We start from the raw sequence: 16,648 nt of genomic DNA on the forward strand, positions 1-16,648 counted from the left end.
CCCAACGTGTGCAGATTAGGGAGTCACAGATACCAGCTTGATTAACTAACAGGATCAGGACTAAGGAAAAGCAGATATCATCACAACTAAGTCAGAGAAAATACAATACTTCACAACTGGAAATGTGGCCGCATTAGACACCGTGTATGTTTGTTGCCCACGGTGATTGTAAAATCCTACTTCAGTTTTGGTCCATGGACGGTAACAGACAGACTACAGCTACTGAGACTTCTGAAAACACTGCCGCTCCCTAAAAGATGATGACAGTAGAAGACAACACGTGTCAATGACAGGTCAACAATCCAAAAGCACGTGTGGTGGCAATAAGTCAACGAATCAGGTCTCCGGTTAATGTCATTGTTATTCATCTTTTCCTTTAAACGGGAGATTCAATTTCAGACTTCCTGGAACTTTGGATTAAATCAAAAATATTAGGAACGTTGGCCATCGCTCGTTTTCTAAAAGACCTCTGCTTTTTATGTGTTATGTGGTTTCTGGCTTAATTTGATAGCAAACAAACAAATTATTCCAAAAGTGTGCTGCGCGCATCCCTCTGGGTGCATAAGCTACCAATAGGGGGTGTACAAGACAAGAAATGTGATTGCAGTTAGCAGTGTTTACACATAAAAAAAAACATTTGTTAAATAATTGTTAAATTTGTTAAATTTAATTAATAAACAAGTGCAGACTATAATTTATGTTCTGGTCATTTGAGTGACTAAACACGCTGCTTTTATAAGAAAGCTTGTTGTGTTTTTTTTTTCAAAGGTGTGGGGACTTTGGGGGGGGGGCATCAGCCCGGTTTAGATATAAAAGGGGGCGTATGGCCAAAAAAGTTTGCGGGACGCTAATCTAAGCCAGGGGTGGGCAAGGTTTTTGACTCGCAGCCCAGAATGGGTTCTAACATCGACGGAGGGGCGGAGACAAGAGCAGATAAACAGAGTGTTGGTATGAACTAAAATAAATGACAAGTAAAAGTCAAACATAAATGATTTTAGCCTTTACTGCTCCTGGTGGAGAAGTGACTCCCTCTGATATTGGATGATTTGAAAAACCGCAACAGTTTTTCGTCATATCATGAAGTAGAGAGTAACACACCTCACTCCTGAAGTGCACCCTCTATTGGGAAAACACAGACATTGCAGGGAAAAGGCAAAATGACAGAAGTCTAATGATAATATAATTTAATAATATAATTTGGACAAGTTTGGCGGACTGATTTATAAAGCCGTATCCGGCCCCCGGGCCATAGTTTGGTCGTGCCTGCTCTAAGCTTTACTTTAGTGAAGAGGAAATGTATCTGTATCCACCTTCTGTTCTGTGTGTTGTCATTTTAGGCCAACATCTGTTATTGTAATTGAAATTTGGTTGGATTATTTGATTTATGGCAAAGCCCACTTGGTAATTGAATTTTACACAGGTCCTCGCAGTGAAAGGCCCTCTCTTCCTTTCCGAAAGTGTGCTCGGAGAGGGGAATGGGAAATATGGAAGTTGACCCTGTAAACCCACGGGAGAGCAAGAGCTGCAGGGGGAAATCTGTGAAGGTTTTCAGCTGTGGGAGAACGCTAACGTGTGCTTCCAAGATAACCCAAATATGTATGACAAATGTTTCAAGGAACATGCAACTTTGGTTGTGCGGGTGTGTGTGTGTGTGTGTGTTCATCGTTTTGCTGTAACTGCTCATAATGATGGTGATTATGACATGACATAACTGTTAAACTGGACACGCCCCCTCCACGCCGCTCTGCTGCGGCTAACAAAGCCCACGTTGAGACTGTATAGCACACCAATGTACCTTACCTTACTCGGTCATGGGATCCCTGAGGGGGACCGGCAACGAGTGTTTTGGCAGGAGTTAATACTCAAGCTATGTGAAAACAGGATTAGGGATAAGGCTCCACCAACAAAGAAGAAAATTGAGTGGTGGGAAATATGCAACTAATTCCATTCCATCATCGGTGGATATTAAAGATTTGCGAGCTGCTCTATCAAACTGTGAATCACAATGGAGGCACTGTTAAGATCTGCTTTAATTATCACGGGAACCAAGTGACAGGGTATCTAATGTGGCTCAGGTCCAAGGTCCAAGACTTCTGTGGTTGTGTTCAGTACATTTGTGATGCAAACATTGTGTAGTCTATTGGTTAATGCTGCTACCTTTGTGTTCTTTACTTCCATTAAAACATTGATTATTGATTATTTCTAATCTTCGTCATCATCACAGCAGGTCATCTGCCCCATCATACCCTGTCCACTGCCTCCTGTACTTTTACAGCAACAATCTCCATGTCCTTAAATTGTATTGTGTTATATTATTTTATATTTTACCTTTATCACCTAATGAAGCTGCAAACTGTATTGGTCTAAACCTTGGTTATCACTTGGTTGTTATAAGTAAAAGAAGAACGGTGATTAAAAATGAAAGTGGTCAGCTCGACACACACTCGGTCACTCGAGCTTTCACTTTTTCCCACATATTTAAATGTCCCAGTCTCGACAATAAAAACACAAATCTACAAACAATGTGAATTATATAAAGAGTACAGGTTTTTACATGGCTCTAGGCTCAGTTTATTATAAAACATATTTTACACAGTTTATAGCACACGGCACACAGGGTCTGGATAATGGTAACTGGTAACGGGAGCCTTTATTAGCTCCATTTGAAGTAATTGAGATTAATGGTCTTTCCGTTCCAAAATGAGCCCCAGGATCTCATGTCAACCTTGGAACTGTGAAGGATGTTGATCCTTCGCCCAGGTTTATACTGAGTTGTTAATTATATAAGTGTAGTGATAATTCATTTTTAATTTTTTCTTCATTAACTTCTCCTGTAAAGTTTTTTTTTTAATACAAGTCATTTGAGGTGTTCTAAGCTACCTAAGGACTTCAGTTGGCTGTACAGAGTTTACATGCTGACTGCAGGCTAAACACTCAGCATTCACATCACACTTTGTTATTTAAAATATATGAATATTGGACAACACAACACATTCACATCTCACGTTGTTATTTAAAATATATGAATATTGGATTTTTCTCAATAATCTGTAGTGGTAAAAATCTCCATCTAGCTTTGTAAATGTAATAGATACATCGATTTACTAATGTGTTTTTTCCAAGTTCTAAAGCAGTGTTTTTAATGTTTCAATAAACGGAGTATCATGATGGTGAAATATACATTTCCACATATAGGTGACCTGCACATCTTCAGGTGCTTTGTTATAGTGTTCGCTCCTGTCTTTGTTGCTGATATTAAAATGCTAACAAAATTAGCTACATTGGCAATTAGCCACTGAACTGCAATAAGAAAACACACTGCTGGCAGTAGTGTAGTAACAACAGTTGAACTTCCAATGTCTTTGCAGCTTGGTAAGCAGAGAAGATGGGCTGTGACCAAACACAGACAAAGGTGATAAAGTACTACAGAACTGACGCAGTGGGGAGAAAGAAGATGTTCATACGGTGGATGGATCACTACGGCAGCTGGGAGCAGGTGAGCTGGAGTGACGTGATGAAGTGGGTGTGGCCTAACAGCTGTACGCAGCAGAGGTGAGGAGAAAGTTAAATTACTGTAAGCTAGCAGCCTATGACACGAGTACAACTTTAACATATCTATGTGTTGCATTCAAATTGTATAGTTGTTTTTTTTTAATGTGGAGACATTTTTTCACACGTAGGAAAAACTAAGGATTTCTCAAAATGTGCCGTCAATATAATTTGTTTTGAAATAATTTGGACACATTTACCCAACCTGTGGTAGCACAGCCTCCTTTACTTCTCAGTGTGTGTAGACCACGTTGTTTGGCACCTGCACAGGATTAATGGGGGACCTCTGCCAGTGGCTTGACAGAGTTAAGCTTTTGGATAGAGTTACACACAGAGGGTGGGACAAGCGTAGGCCAGGTGCTAGATGGGTAATACCTCCTAGATCTGAACAATCCAGTTGTGTTTTAGGACTGCACCGTGCTCCCTTTACCCTTGCCTCAGTGGTGGGCATTCACACTAGTCATATACATATGAAGCTTCTCCAATCTCTCCTGTCAAAACTTTCCAAACAATGGTTTTATGAAATGAAGTAATCACAAAGAGATCACCATATCTACCACAGATATTCAGTTACTTTTAGTCTACGTATTTCTATTGTATATGGTTGGTTTTAACGTTATTTTTTTATTTTTCAATTATAAAATAAAAATTAATAATAAAATATTTTAAATTAATCTTTGAAATATATATTTATATATTTTTAAATCAATATAAAATATATATATTTATATTTTTTTAAATGTATTATATATATTTCATATATTCCTTTTTTTCCCCCATTGATACATCCCTTTTGTCTTTATATTATTAGCAATATTATTCACAATAACAACATCCCAGTATGTGTTTTATTGTATTGATTTTAATTGGTAAATTTAAACATTTAACATATTCTGTCCACCTCTGTGCGTTTATGCCTTTATTCTGGAACACCTTTGTGGGAGAACAGTTAAGTCGAGTCAAATGCATATTGGGGAATTAGAAGTGACGTCGGATGTGAATGCACACTGCCTGGTGTTTCATTTTTTTATACAACGTGTTTGCCAGTCCAGCACTGGATATAGAATAGTGACTGTTTAAACGTACGGCAGCATGTGTTGTGTTAAGACACAAGGAGGTTCACATTCTGATGTGTTCAATCTACCATGACTGCATGGATGCCAGCTTGTTTTGATAGAAAAATTGTAGGTTCCATTATGCTGCTGCCACAGTGTGCAGACCTCATTTGAATTTTTTATAATTCCAAAGTGTGTTAAGTAGCACCTCTGTGAAAGGAGGAGGAAGTCAGAGAGCATGTTTTAGACCTTGTAATGTGTTTCTGATTCCTCACATCACTCGTGCATGTGTGTGTGTGTGTGTTTCCTTGATCCCACCACATGACTGGCTGTCTGTAATCAGTAATTACCAGGATAGGCTGATGGATTCTGGTTATAATGAATGATTGATCACCACTGAAAGAAAAGCACCAGGGCCATTTCTGCCTCCTGACAGTATGACATTTGTGCTGAATTGAAACCTTTTAAGTAGAAAATGAGTGGACACATGAGCAAAGGCTCAATAGTAAGTACTGCGCTGCCATTTGCCATCTTTTCTACAAAATTGGACATGTTTTGCATTCTGCCTCCACCTCCAGCCTTTTGAATGGATTGTATTAAAATGTGACTTGTAAAAGCCAACCAAGAGCCCATAGCTGTTTTAGAGCAAAACTACGCAAACGCTGGACAGACAAAAGTTCTAATCTAAAGGCTGTTTAATTGACAAACCCACAGGGAGAGCACGTAAAGTCTTGTCTTGTACTGATCTTACAAATGCAACCTTTTTTATGTTAAGAAGGAGTTCAAAATGATGATTTTTTTTATAACTGTTGCAGTGCTGCAGATAAATATAAACTATAGAATCCCACGATTACAGCAGTTTACGTATTGCAAATGTGCAGTTCAGGACAAATAGTTATAAAAAATAGATTATTTTGTGTGCATTTTTTGTTATCTTCCCTCCAATTGAGACCCCCCTGTCAATCCCCCAAAGGGAAGCAGCACCCACTTGGGCGATCCCCCAAAGGGAAGCAGCACCCACTTTGCAAACCACGATACACAGACGCGGCTGTTGTGCTGTGAAACTCTACAACTCCAAATAAGTACATTGCATTTCAAAGGCAACATAACATCGCTGTCTTTTTATTTAGCCATTTAAAGGAGCCCAACAATCAAACTACACATAGTGCACCCTCTGCTGGACCATATGATTAAACTCCATGTATCCTGTGGTGTTTTCAAATGTGCCCATTATATTTGACTGGTCACTCCTACAGTGGTATGTTACCAGTTAGAACTGTAGTTTTTATTAAATGAAATGGTACGATTGTTCAAATGTTTCATTGTTAAATCTGCGTTGTCAGGACATTTGGCTCATCATTGCCACTTCTTTTCAAAGTCCTGTGCACAATTTCAGACTTGTATTAACTACATGTGTGATGAACATGACCACTACCTCGTGTTTGACACTCTTTGATGTTTAATGCTAATATTTAATTTGTGGTCAGGTTACACGCACTATGTGGTTTAGTTTGAAATGCAGGCAATTTTCATGGCTGACTGTAGGGGACAAGGGAACAGGGGAACACATGGGTTTAATCACGCATACACACAGCATGTACTGTCTACATCTGTATGCGGGTGGGGGGGGCAAGACTAAATGTGTTTGTGTGTTTAAAAGGATAAATTGGATTAAAAGAGGTCTGCAGAGTTATTGTTGTTCCCAAAATACACACAGACAAACCTGTTTAACGCCACACCTTCCTAATGTGTACCTGTGAGGAATACACACACAGTGGGATCGGGCTGTATGTAGACAGATTGATGACTCACATTCACTGTGATATATTGTAAGGGTTGGCGGTTTTTTACAGTTTGAAATCTACACTTATTTAATAATTACTATTGTTTGTTTAGATTTTAACTTTGAACTATTTGAGGCCTAGTCCAATAAAAAAAAAAGTCATTTTAACAGTAATGTGTGTTGGAATGTTTAAGTCTGACGCCTAACATTTGTATTGTTGTATTAATTAAATATTAATTATTTTTCTTATTCTAATTCCAATTCATTAGCTTAATGTGCTTCATATGTACACATAAACAGATATATATATATATATATATATATATATTTAACCCTATTATCATTTCAACTTTGACACTACAGGGGGTCCTCGACTTACAGCTCTGCGACGTAACTTGAGTTTTGCTGTGAGTCACAAATTGTACAGGAGTACTTATGTCACTCACCTGCGCTAACACAGTGGTAAAATCATAATCTAAGACATAAACACATCAGAAGAGGCTGACTTACGCCTGGGAGCCACAGTGAAGGGCGAAAAGTTCCCAATAAAACAACACAAATGAAAGAAAGTGAATGTGGCACAGTCCAATGTCTCACTGCGTATACGCTCATCAACTAGTTCCCGTGCAAATTTGTTTTAACGCCATACGTTGTAATGTTGGAAGAAGAGTTTCTTAATCAAGTCATGGGAGATGAGGACGTAACCTCGAAACACCGTAGGCCCAGGACGTCGTAATCGAGTATCAGTAAAGTTGCTTTTGCTACTCTACATGTCCGCCGATACTAACATTTCAGTGATTTTACATTTGCTGCACCTGATCTCTCTCCTCTCCCTCCACTGCCTCCCCCTTTCTTCCCCCCTCTCTTATCTGCTGTCTTCCCTTATTTTTTGCTTTTACTCCCCTCTACCCACCCTGAGTCTGGGTCCAGAGACTGTCTTTTCTGTAGAAGGGAGCCTTTTCCTCCCTCTTATTTCCAAAGTGCTTGCACGTTCTCTGCTCCACGGGGGTTTCTTCTCTTTTCTGAGGATTGTCTTACCATGTTCTATGTTTTGTTTGTTTTATTTGGAAAATATTTTTATTTCAATTCTAATATTAAAACTGTAAACTCCATTATGAATTTGGGCTTTACAAATGAATTTGACTTGACTCTGATTTTTTTAGGGTGTTTATATTAAATCAAACTGATTTTTTAGGGTGTTTATATTAAATCAAACTGTTTTGATTGTAGGCTATACTAATAGAATTGTTCTGACTTAACTTGGCTTATTCTCATAATCTGTCTATGTTTGTTTGTCTATCCATCCATTTCCCTGTATGTATGTGATAATGGAGTCAAATATGAAAAGGCGAGAGTAAGTGAATAGTCTGCGAGGCTGTCCTGGGAATCAGGTATTTATCTTCTCTGCAGAGAACACCCAGCCAGGTCGTCCTGTTCTATTTGTTAGATTTAACTAGGTTTTAAAGATCAGGGCTATGTTATATAAATGTGTATCTGCTGTCGTGGCTTTGTTGCGCTTCCTTTTTCCATTCGCGGCTTGATTGACGCATCTATTCACCTTTAAGTGCTGCCTTCACAGCACTTCTCCACAGCTTTTAATTTCAAATGGACATTTTTCATGTTTCTAAAGCAATTTCTTTTTATTTCGATCCTTTCACTAAGGCTGAAATACCAAAATAAATGTAAAAATAATAACAGTTTGGTAATTTCTCCTCTCTGTCATCCTGCCTCTCTGCACACTGTCTGACTGCATTATAGAAAGGGCTTTTAAGCCCAGGGAACATTTTTCCGTATCAAAGGTTTTTTGAGTGGGTTCACATCCGTTGAAGGAAATATAATCTTATAGTCGTATTTAATCGTATCCTTTCCCATTATGCATAAAACAGCATGTTTCTGCCTATAACACGCAAATCTAGTACATGAAATAATTTTTAATCCTACATTCTCAGTTTATTCTCCTTAATACTGTGTGTATGAATAATGAGTAGTGGCAAAACGATAAAACCAAAATATTGTTAGAATATTTCATATAATACATTTAATAAATGTCCTGTGATGACCTGCAAATTTTTATACTTTGGATCTGGGACTTTACATGTAATAAATATACATATATATATATATTTAGGTTAGCCTCCTAGCTTCATCGTCACCCTGTGTTAGCATTCGTGCCTTGGTCAGTGGAATGAGTGGTACTAGTTTGGGAGGAGGGAGATTTGTGAATTTCACCAGAGGCTTTAAGACTGTCAGCTGTAGATGTAAGGATGAGAACTTGATCACGAGAGTAATGATACTCTGCGTCAAATACACGGATGGACAATACATGTGTATTCCAACACAGTCATAATGAAGTGTTTGTATGTTTAGTCTCAAACAGGCTGAGAATGAACCTGACCTGACAGTGAAGAGCCCTCCTGCCCCAGCTGCCCCGTCTACGGTCTATGACAGGCAGCACAGAGAAGCTCAAGTTCTCGACATATTAATAAAATATATCTTCATGATACAGGTCACGATACAGGCTGACAGTAGCGCTGCAGCTCCCGCTGGCACTGCTGCCAAGTCTGATGTTATCGGTCAGCCGTCAGAGCACTGCTGCTGCTGCTGATGTGGCTGAGAAATGTAAAGTAAATAGGGTTCATGTGCAGACCAGACAGTGTCATTTTATGAGCAGTGACCCGAAATAAGAGATGCTTCATTCATTCCTGTATCACTTCAGGATTAGCTGTGGGAGCTCTAATTATCATTGTCACCTTCTGTTTAATTAATATCTATCCACTGGCACTGAAAAGATTGAACACTTTGTCCAGCAGTGACTGCTGTGGACCAAAAATACTGGACTGGAGAATAGTCAGTATTTTCCCTCTAGAGAAACTTGAATGGATTGTGTATGTTTACTTTAACAGCTGTTGATTTTGATTCCTGTCAGGAGGAGCATTTAACAAGTTTTTATGGCAGACCGAACACAAAAGCTATGGTTCTTTCAGCGTATGCAGATGATGTAAACCTCTTTTTTTACAGGGAATAAAAAATAGATGTTAATAAAAGAAGGGTCCTGGTTGCCATTACTATTAATTTTACAGCATAAATCAGGGATTCCAAAAGTGTGGCACGTGCACCCCTGGGGTTTTGTGACCAGCCTCCAGGGGGTGTGCAAGACAGAAAATGTGATGGTGGTTTAGAGTGGGGTATTTTCTTTTTTTTTTTTTTTTTGGGGTTTCTTAAACATGAAAGAACTTCAGTAATTGGGCAATCAGTTAGATCGCAATATGTTGTAGCTGCTGTACAGCGATCGTTCAGAACACTTGTTGTGGGGATGTCCTGGTCAGGACAAGTCTGGTGAACATTCATACTGAAATATCTGTCTTTAATCTACAGAAAACGTTCATGGACGATTTATTCCTTCTTGGACAGTCGTTCTACTCCAGAGAAAGTCACACAAAAACGTACGTAGTTTTTTTTTTACTAGCTGGTAGCAGTCTTAAATCTGGATTGTTGCAGTCAGTCAACATTTAATCTAAGGTAAGGAGGACCAGCTGTGTCAAGTTAAGACACCTCATGAAGACCCTTGTCCCCTGGCTATCAATTAGGCTGGGACTCAGATCCAAGTGGATTCCGGCTCGGCTGCTGAAGGAGGTTTATGCCTCGATGCAAACTTCCACGAGACCCTTCCTAGAGGATCACACTCCATCGGGCAAACAGGAAAATGATTGTGAGTACAGTACATATTTCTGTGTTTCCTTGTGTCTCCTGCTGTGGGACAGTTCTGAGATTAGTGGGGTCTCCTGCGGTCACTGAACACACAACAGCAAGGGGATTTGGAGTCAATGGGGGACAGGGTTGGAGGGGGTGATGTGCAACACCAGTGTGAAGTTTTTAAATTCCCAACATCTGGTGGAAGTAACAGCAGGGGGGGGTGAACACAGGAGTTTGACTTCAACCTGTCTTCAAGAGGCTGTTGGCGGTCCCTGACAAATTGAGAGTGGTGTTGGATTGTACATGGTGCTATTATAAACAGGTATCTGTCCTGCCGTAGTCCCAGCACAGGGGAGGGCTCTACATGTTGCCTGAGTGCAACCATCATTCACTCCCTCCGTGTTCCCGGCTGAGGAGGCTTTTTAGTCCTCAACAAAGGTTTTTCTTCTTTCTTTTCTCCTATTTTTAGGATCACAGTTTTCATGTCATCTCATCCACAGTTTACTATTATATATATATAAAAAAAGCCTGGGGGGCATGAAAAATGTAATCTCAGGAACAGCGAAGCTGGTCATCTGGGTTGCAAGCAAAAACCAAATTAAAGGTGTGGATTCCGAGGATATTGGTGTTTTGTAGAGGTTTTCTCACTGCAGGGCTCAGTGTTGAATCAGGGTTTTACAAACTAACGAAACCGAAGATTAAACCCTGTATGATGTACTTATTATTTCGGTTTTATTCATTTAAATTGAGCCTGACCACCAGATTTCAATACAATGCATTGTTTCGGTGAATTTAAATACATTTTGTTTCGGTGATTTAAATAAATCACGATTGTTTAAAAATATTGTTTTTCTTAATTTCTTCCTTCGAAATGTTTTAATTAACATTTTAATGTGCGTAGAAATTCTAAAAAAAAAAAAATTGAATCAGGATAAACGATTCCACAGGCGATAGTCTGCTTAGTAAAGCTTAGCTTTAAATGTTGATTGGCCTCCGTTGTTTTGGGGCATTAGTTTTGATAACAAAGAGCTGCGGAGTTCTTACGCTGCACTAATCATCTGCCATATCTGCTGCAGCATTGACACATCCAGCCCGGCGTGAGTGTGTCATTAACAGGCCATTCAGAGTTAAATGCAATCACTGGGTCCGATTAACGTCTGAACAGGGGAATCCACGTTCCTTCACAGCAGTGGCGCTTCCACCCCTTCATCTGTCCCCTCCACGGCTCCTCTGCCCATGTTATTAGCCGGGTAAATATGCAATAAGTCCCCGTTTTCCTTGAATGGGAGCTATAATGGGCCGTTATCTTATCCCATGCGAGGCGGGGGTAGCGTGTCTGTGTGCCGCAGACCCCCAGAGAGGGGGATGTTGTCTGGGAGGAAACGCGGTGATCAGCTCCCCGTGGAGAGGGGAGAAGAGGGAAGCCGAGGTTGGGTAATAAGATGAATCTCAAATATAATGCTCTCTGTCTGACGAACACACACGTGCGCAAACATGTTATTAATTCACAGAATGTGATCACGTGTATTTGTCCAGGAAATATTTTACTAAATTATTACACATGTATCCCTGACATGGGGCGGAGGGTTATTGGCAATGTAAGGAATTTTATAATTTTTTTTTTATAAATTTCATTTACTTTTTTTTAATTAAATAGTTTTGACGACGTAGACATGATGCTCCGTGACTCCGCGTAAAATCACAGATTTAAACTATTAGTAATAGCGAGTAAACGACACACACACAAAACTATCAAAGTACATAACGTAATACTACGTGTACTATCCATATCTCCTTTCAAGACAGAGGAGAACATATTAGAAATGAAATAGTGTTGTATTCGGGGTGCGGTTTTTTTCATTGGTCATCAGAGACTACTAAAATAATAATAAAAAATAACAAAAAAGGAACACGCAAAACCACATTTGTCATTTGTATAAACGACACTGATATTGTATTTAGTATTTTTTTATTACCATAGTCGTGACGCTGGAACCACAAACTCCACTAGTCCGTTAGAATCACGGGGTTCTAGAATAAAGGAAAAGGCCTTTTATTATAAACTGTATGCATCAAACGGTGGTGCCTTCACTGACGTCAGAAACATTTCGGTAACTGTGTAGAAACACCATTTCACCCCCTTCGGATTAACCTAATTCAATTAATTCTTAATTCACAAATGATCTGCGGCTAATCTCGCCGTTAGTCGGCCTGACGTCAGCAGCATATAAAAGCAGCCGTGCCCTCTGATGGTCTCAGTCGGTCAGAGCAGCAGTCTGCAGGCGCTCACTCACAGCCAGACGCATCAACCATGACAACGTTCTAAGAAACGCAGTCCTTTCAGAAAGATCGAGAAAATCCCAACCAGAGGTTTCACTTCCACGTGTTGACTGAAACTTTTCCATCCACTCCCGGTTCCCCTCGTGTCTGCCTGTGTAATGCCCGCCGGGATGTTTAACATCGACAGCATCTTGTCCGCCAGACCGAGTTGCAAGGAGCCGCTGCTGCTACAGAGGAGCGCTCCGGTGGTGCTGTCCACCGGCCTCACGGATTCTATCTACGCCGACTACAGCTCACTCTACACGGCCACGTGCGGACCCTCCTCGGCCAGCATTCACTCTGCAGTCAACGGGACCCGGATCGGATATAACGGCTACTACTACGGACAGCTGCAGATCCAGAGCGCAGGAGGAGGAGGAGGAGGAGGGCCGCCGTGCTGCGGCCCTGTGAGCGGCCTCAGCCCGCAGCAGTGTCCATGTTTACCTACAGGTAATCGCCGCAGGATCCCGGTCACTCTTTAAGGATTGTGTCGAAACACTCTTTGGTCGTGAGCTTTAGACGTGGTGGTGTTCACCGGTGGACTGGTTATGATCCCAGCAGTAATTCTTATCTACAAATATATATGCAGTATAAGTACGGAGATACACACAGGAAGATATGAAATAAAACGGAACACATACTATTATTTCCTAAACACTGTGTAAAGACGACTGGATTTAACATAAGAAATGTGCATTTTACAAGTATGATGAGTTTGATAAAAGAATAATTTTTGAGGAATTTCGTGACACGCCCCTCACCCCCACAGAGGGACCCTGACTCTGGTGATTTTCATGTTTTTATACGATTTGTATATATTGATTCAAATCTACTTTTGGAAAAGTTTTATATACTTTCAAACGTACGCTGAAGATATAAAAAAAAGAGTTTTAGTGATTTGTTTAAAAATGTTTACACCCATGGACCGTCATCCATCAGAGTTTCTCCTTTTCCTTCTTCTTCATATTATTATTGTTGTTGTTATTATTGTTATTATTATTGACGTGTCTGCCTTACCCCCTGACTCTGCAGGCTACGAAAGCCCGGCCTCGGTGCTCCTGTCCCCGGTGCCTCATCAGATGGTGTCCTACATGAACATGGGCAGCCTTTCTCGCAGTGAACTGCAGCTCCTCAACCAGCTGCACTGCCGCAGGAAACGCCGGCACCGCACCATCTTCACCGACGAGCAGCTGGAGGCTCTGGAGGGCCTCTTCCAGGAGACCAAGTATCCGGACGTGGGCACCCGAGAGCAGCTCGCCCGCAAGGTGCATCTCCGAGAGGAGAAGGTCGAGGTCAGAATTGTTCTTTTCTTTTTCTAATTCAATCAAAGAAATGTCCAGCGATAGGCGAAGTTAAAAATTCAAACTTCTTCGCAATTATTATGACAGTATTGTTTACCGTTGTTATGACGTAGTAGCTGATCTGCGCCACGGCATTCGCTTTTGTAATTCCTGAGCCGAGGTCGGGACTAGAGTATGGCAGGAAATTAATAACAATTATAATAATAATCAAAAAACCAAAATCGGAAAAATAACAACAGTAATAATAATAACGAGACAGACAATTGATCTGTGATAGACGTTGGCTGCGGGCGTACACAACTCATTCATGTTCAATCGGCAACAATTGCTCTATGAGAGCAATATTGAAACAATATTTTTGTTCTATTGAAAATAATTCTTAAACAAAATGTTAAAAAATTTTGTAAAACTTGAGCACAATTTTGCACGTACATTTAAAAATTTCCAAGAATATCTGTTTGGTTGAGATTAATTATTATTATTGTTATTATTATTTAAAAGAAAAAACAAATAGTTTAATAAGCATTTTTAGTTAATGCTTCTAAATTGTACTGTTTTTAAATATTTTTGAAACGACTAAGCAAACCAAAGAATAAGGTACAGATATTGAACATAATTTGAGTTCAGGGACATTTCGTCCATTTTAGAATGTTTTCTTGACGAGGCTTTGCTAAATTACTGGGTAATGTGACATTTTATGGACAGTGAGAGTCAAGATCAAGAGAGTATCTGTAACCGTGCTATTGAATAGGCTACAGCTCAGTTAATGTAGTAGTACAGTACAGCACATACAGTATTTGTGACTGCAGATACTACTTGTACACATACATGGATAGAACACGGAGTACGTCGTATAGTTTGTCCTGTAGATGTAACAAAAATAAAATCATAACCAGAGCTTGATCAATCACTTCATTAATAAATATTACATTTGACTGAGACAAGCAGCATTAGTTAAGAGAGAACAATGTTAACTCATTTACGTGGAACCACAAGAGCTCGGCACAAGCGCGGAGCTGCAGCTCTCCGCTCTTTTATTTAGTTTCCAAAACATTATTCAAACCAGGTCGATGTTATTAATGTGAGCTATGATAGAAACTTGATAGAGAATGGAGCTCTGACCCCGTCTGTCCGTGCAATAAAAACTTGATAGAGACTGGAGCTCTGACCCCGTCTGTCCGTGCAGGCTAACGCGAGGTGAATTGCGCAAGAGTAAATCTAGAGAAAACATGTGTGTCCTTGGTAGGAGTTATTGAACAGCCAATGAAGACGCAGTTTTGTCTTTCTTAATCACGCATAGGTTTGGTTTAAGAACAGACGCGCGAAGTGGAGGCGGCAGAAAAGGTCTTCGTCAGAGGAGTCAGAAAACTCGCAGAAGTGGAACAAATCCACCAAATCGCCCACGGAGAAAACCGAGGAGAGTAAAAGTGACGTGGACTCGGACAGCTGATAGTCACAGTGACTCTGGAAACGTGACGCGCGCGCGCCCGTGTGGGTGCGTGCGTGCTTGTGTACATTCTTAGTGGAAAGTGACGTGGACTCCACATGCATATTGATTGTGGTGGTGTGATGAACCGTGTTGCACAGCTGTAAATATCTACATTTTATTATGGGTTCCATGTGCTCTATTTATATTTAATTTAATTTTGTTTTTGCATAATATAAGTGCACGTTGCAGGGTCGTGTCTGAAAATGTTATGTTCTGTGCGACATTTTATGGATATTATAGATGTGGTCGTTCTTACATTTGATTTCCGCTGTTAACATGATGAGCTGCGGCCGCTCAGCGCCTGCGGCGGCACGAGGCGCCCAGCTGCTGCAGGAGGGATAATATACCCATGGTTTGTCAGTTTACTTTGAAGAAATATATCAAGCTACCTAGAAGACAAGGAGTATACATTAAAATATACGTGAACCGTGTCAAATATGGTGTCTTTGGGTTTTTTATTATAACCATTGCTAATATTATTTGCTAATAATATTTAAATGCGGGACTACAGAAATGAAACACATTAACCAAACTTTAGTTTATATACACGCTATAAAGAATGATGACCATATTTCAACCAATACAGAGGCAGCGGTAAAAGAGACGAGTCTTTCCTTTTCATCATTTCATACCTGACCATCTCTTTCTATTAAAAACTACCATCAACACCGATGTTCTGGGTCAATCTTTTTTTTTGTTTTACTCCAGTATCAAATATTCATTTTTACTCATCCTTGATCCTTGTATTTGCTTTATCCCGCTTGAATATATTCTTAATCAGACCGTGTGCGCACATGTCAAATATTGAATCAATATAATGTAAGGCAGTAAGGCAGACTATTTGCCCCCAACAAATCTAATCATGCGGACGACATGGCATTGGACTTGTGTTTTGAAAATCTAAATCTAAAACTGTTGTTTTGTGTGCGTGGCATTTTCCCAGACTTGTCAGTTGTGATACGTTAGTGTCTGAAAGTGGACAGTACAGTAAAAAAAAACAAAAAAACAGGTTAGTAAATGAGATGTGTTAAAAGGCTAACAATACATATTTTTAGGATTTAAGAAGGTTACATTTTAGCGAGTAGAAAAGTAATTCCAAAAGACACTTCCAAGGTATTGCTGTTAAAAACAGGAAACGAGGCGATGGCTGCTCCATTTACACATAAAACGGATCTTCCTGGCACGGTACAGAGGGGGCCACATGCTTTGGAAGAACATGCCGTGTTTTTTCGTCAAAATAAAATAAAATACTGAGGTCAAACAAAATGAGCTCAAGAAAAATTTCAAGCTGTCAAAAACATGAAAAAAAACCCCAATAATTAAAACCACATATCAAGATATTTGCCATAACCATAATCTGCCTTGGTATCTTTTGAAGGTGACTCGTGATTTTCGTTGATAGATTTTCTGTTGATTAGATTAAACTTGACCGCCTTTTTTATTTCCCTGGTTAGAATAT

At 39.9% G+C, this 16,648-nt stretch overlaps 1 protein-coding gene across 5 annotated transcripts in view; it reads left to right on the plus strand.

Annotated features, from left to right (window-relative positions):
* Nucleotides 1-16,048, plus strand: part of gsc (goosecoid) — a 31,765-nt gene extending 15,717 nt beyond the window's left edge. For 4 of the 5 annotated variants that reach the window (XM_025062002.1, XM_025061998.1, XM_025062004.1 and 1 more), the window contains 5 exons: nucleotides 3,369-3,496; nucleotides 9,763-9,830; nucleotides 9,975-10,096; nucleotides 13,432-13,691; nucleotides 15,001-16,048. In XM_025062002.1, the coding sequence (XP_024917770.1) occupies nucleotides 3,386-3,496; nucleotides 9,763-9,830; nucleotides 9,975-10,096; nucleotides 13,432-13,691; nucleotides 15,001-15,150 (711 nt within the window). In that variant the 5' untranslated portion in view covers nucleotides 3,369-3,385 and the 3' untranslated portion in view covers nucleotides 15,151-16,048. Of the gene's footprint in view, nucleotides 1-3,368; nucleotides 3,497-9,762; nucleotides 9,831-9,974; nucleotides 10,097-11,735; nucleotides 12,850-13,431; nucleotides 13,692-15,000 lie in introns of those variants that run through there. The other variant, XM_008317866.3, reaches the window with a different exon arrangement.
* Nucleotides 16,049-16,648: the final 600 nt, after the last annotated feature.

The sequence above is a fragment of the Cynoglossus semilaevis genome, chromosome 1, assembly GCF_000523025.1.
Source record: "Cynoglossus semilaevis isolate Cse_v1.0 chromosome 1, Cse_v1.0, whole genome shotgun sequence".
In the NCBI taxonomy this organism is placed as follows: domain Eukaryota; kingdom Metazoa; phylum Chordata; class Actinopteri; order Pleuronectiformes; family Cynoglossidae; genus Cynoglossus; species Cynoglossus semilaevis.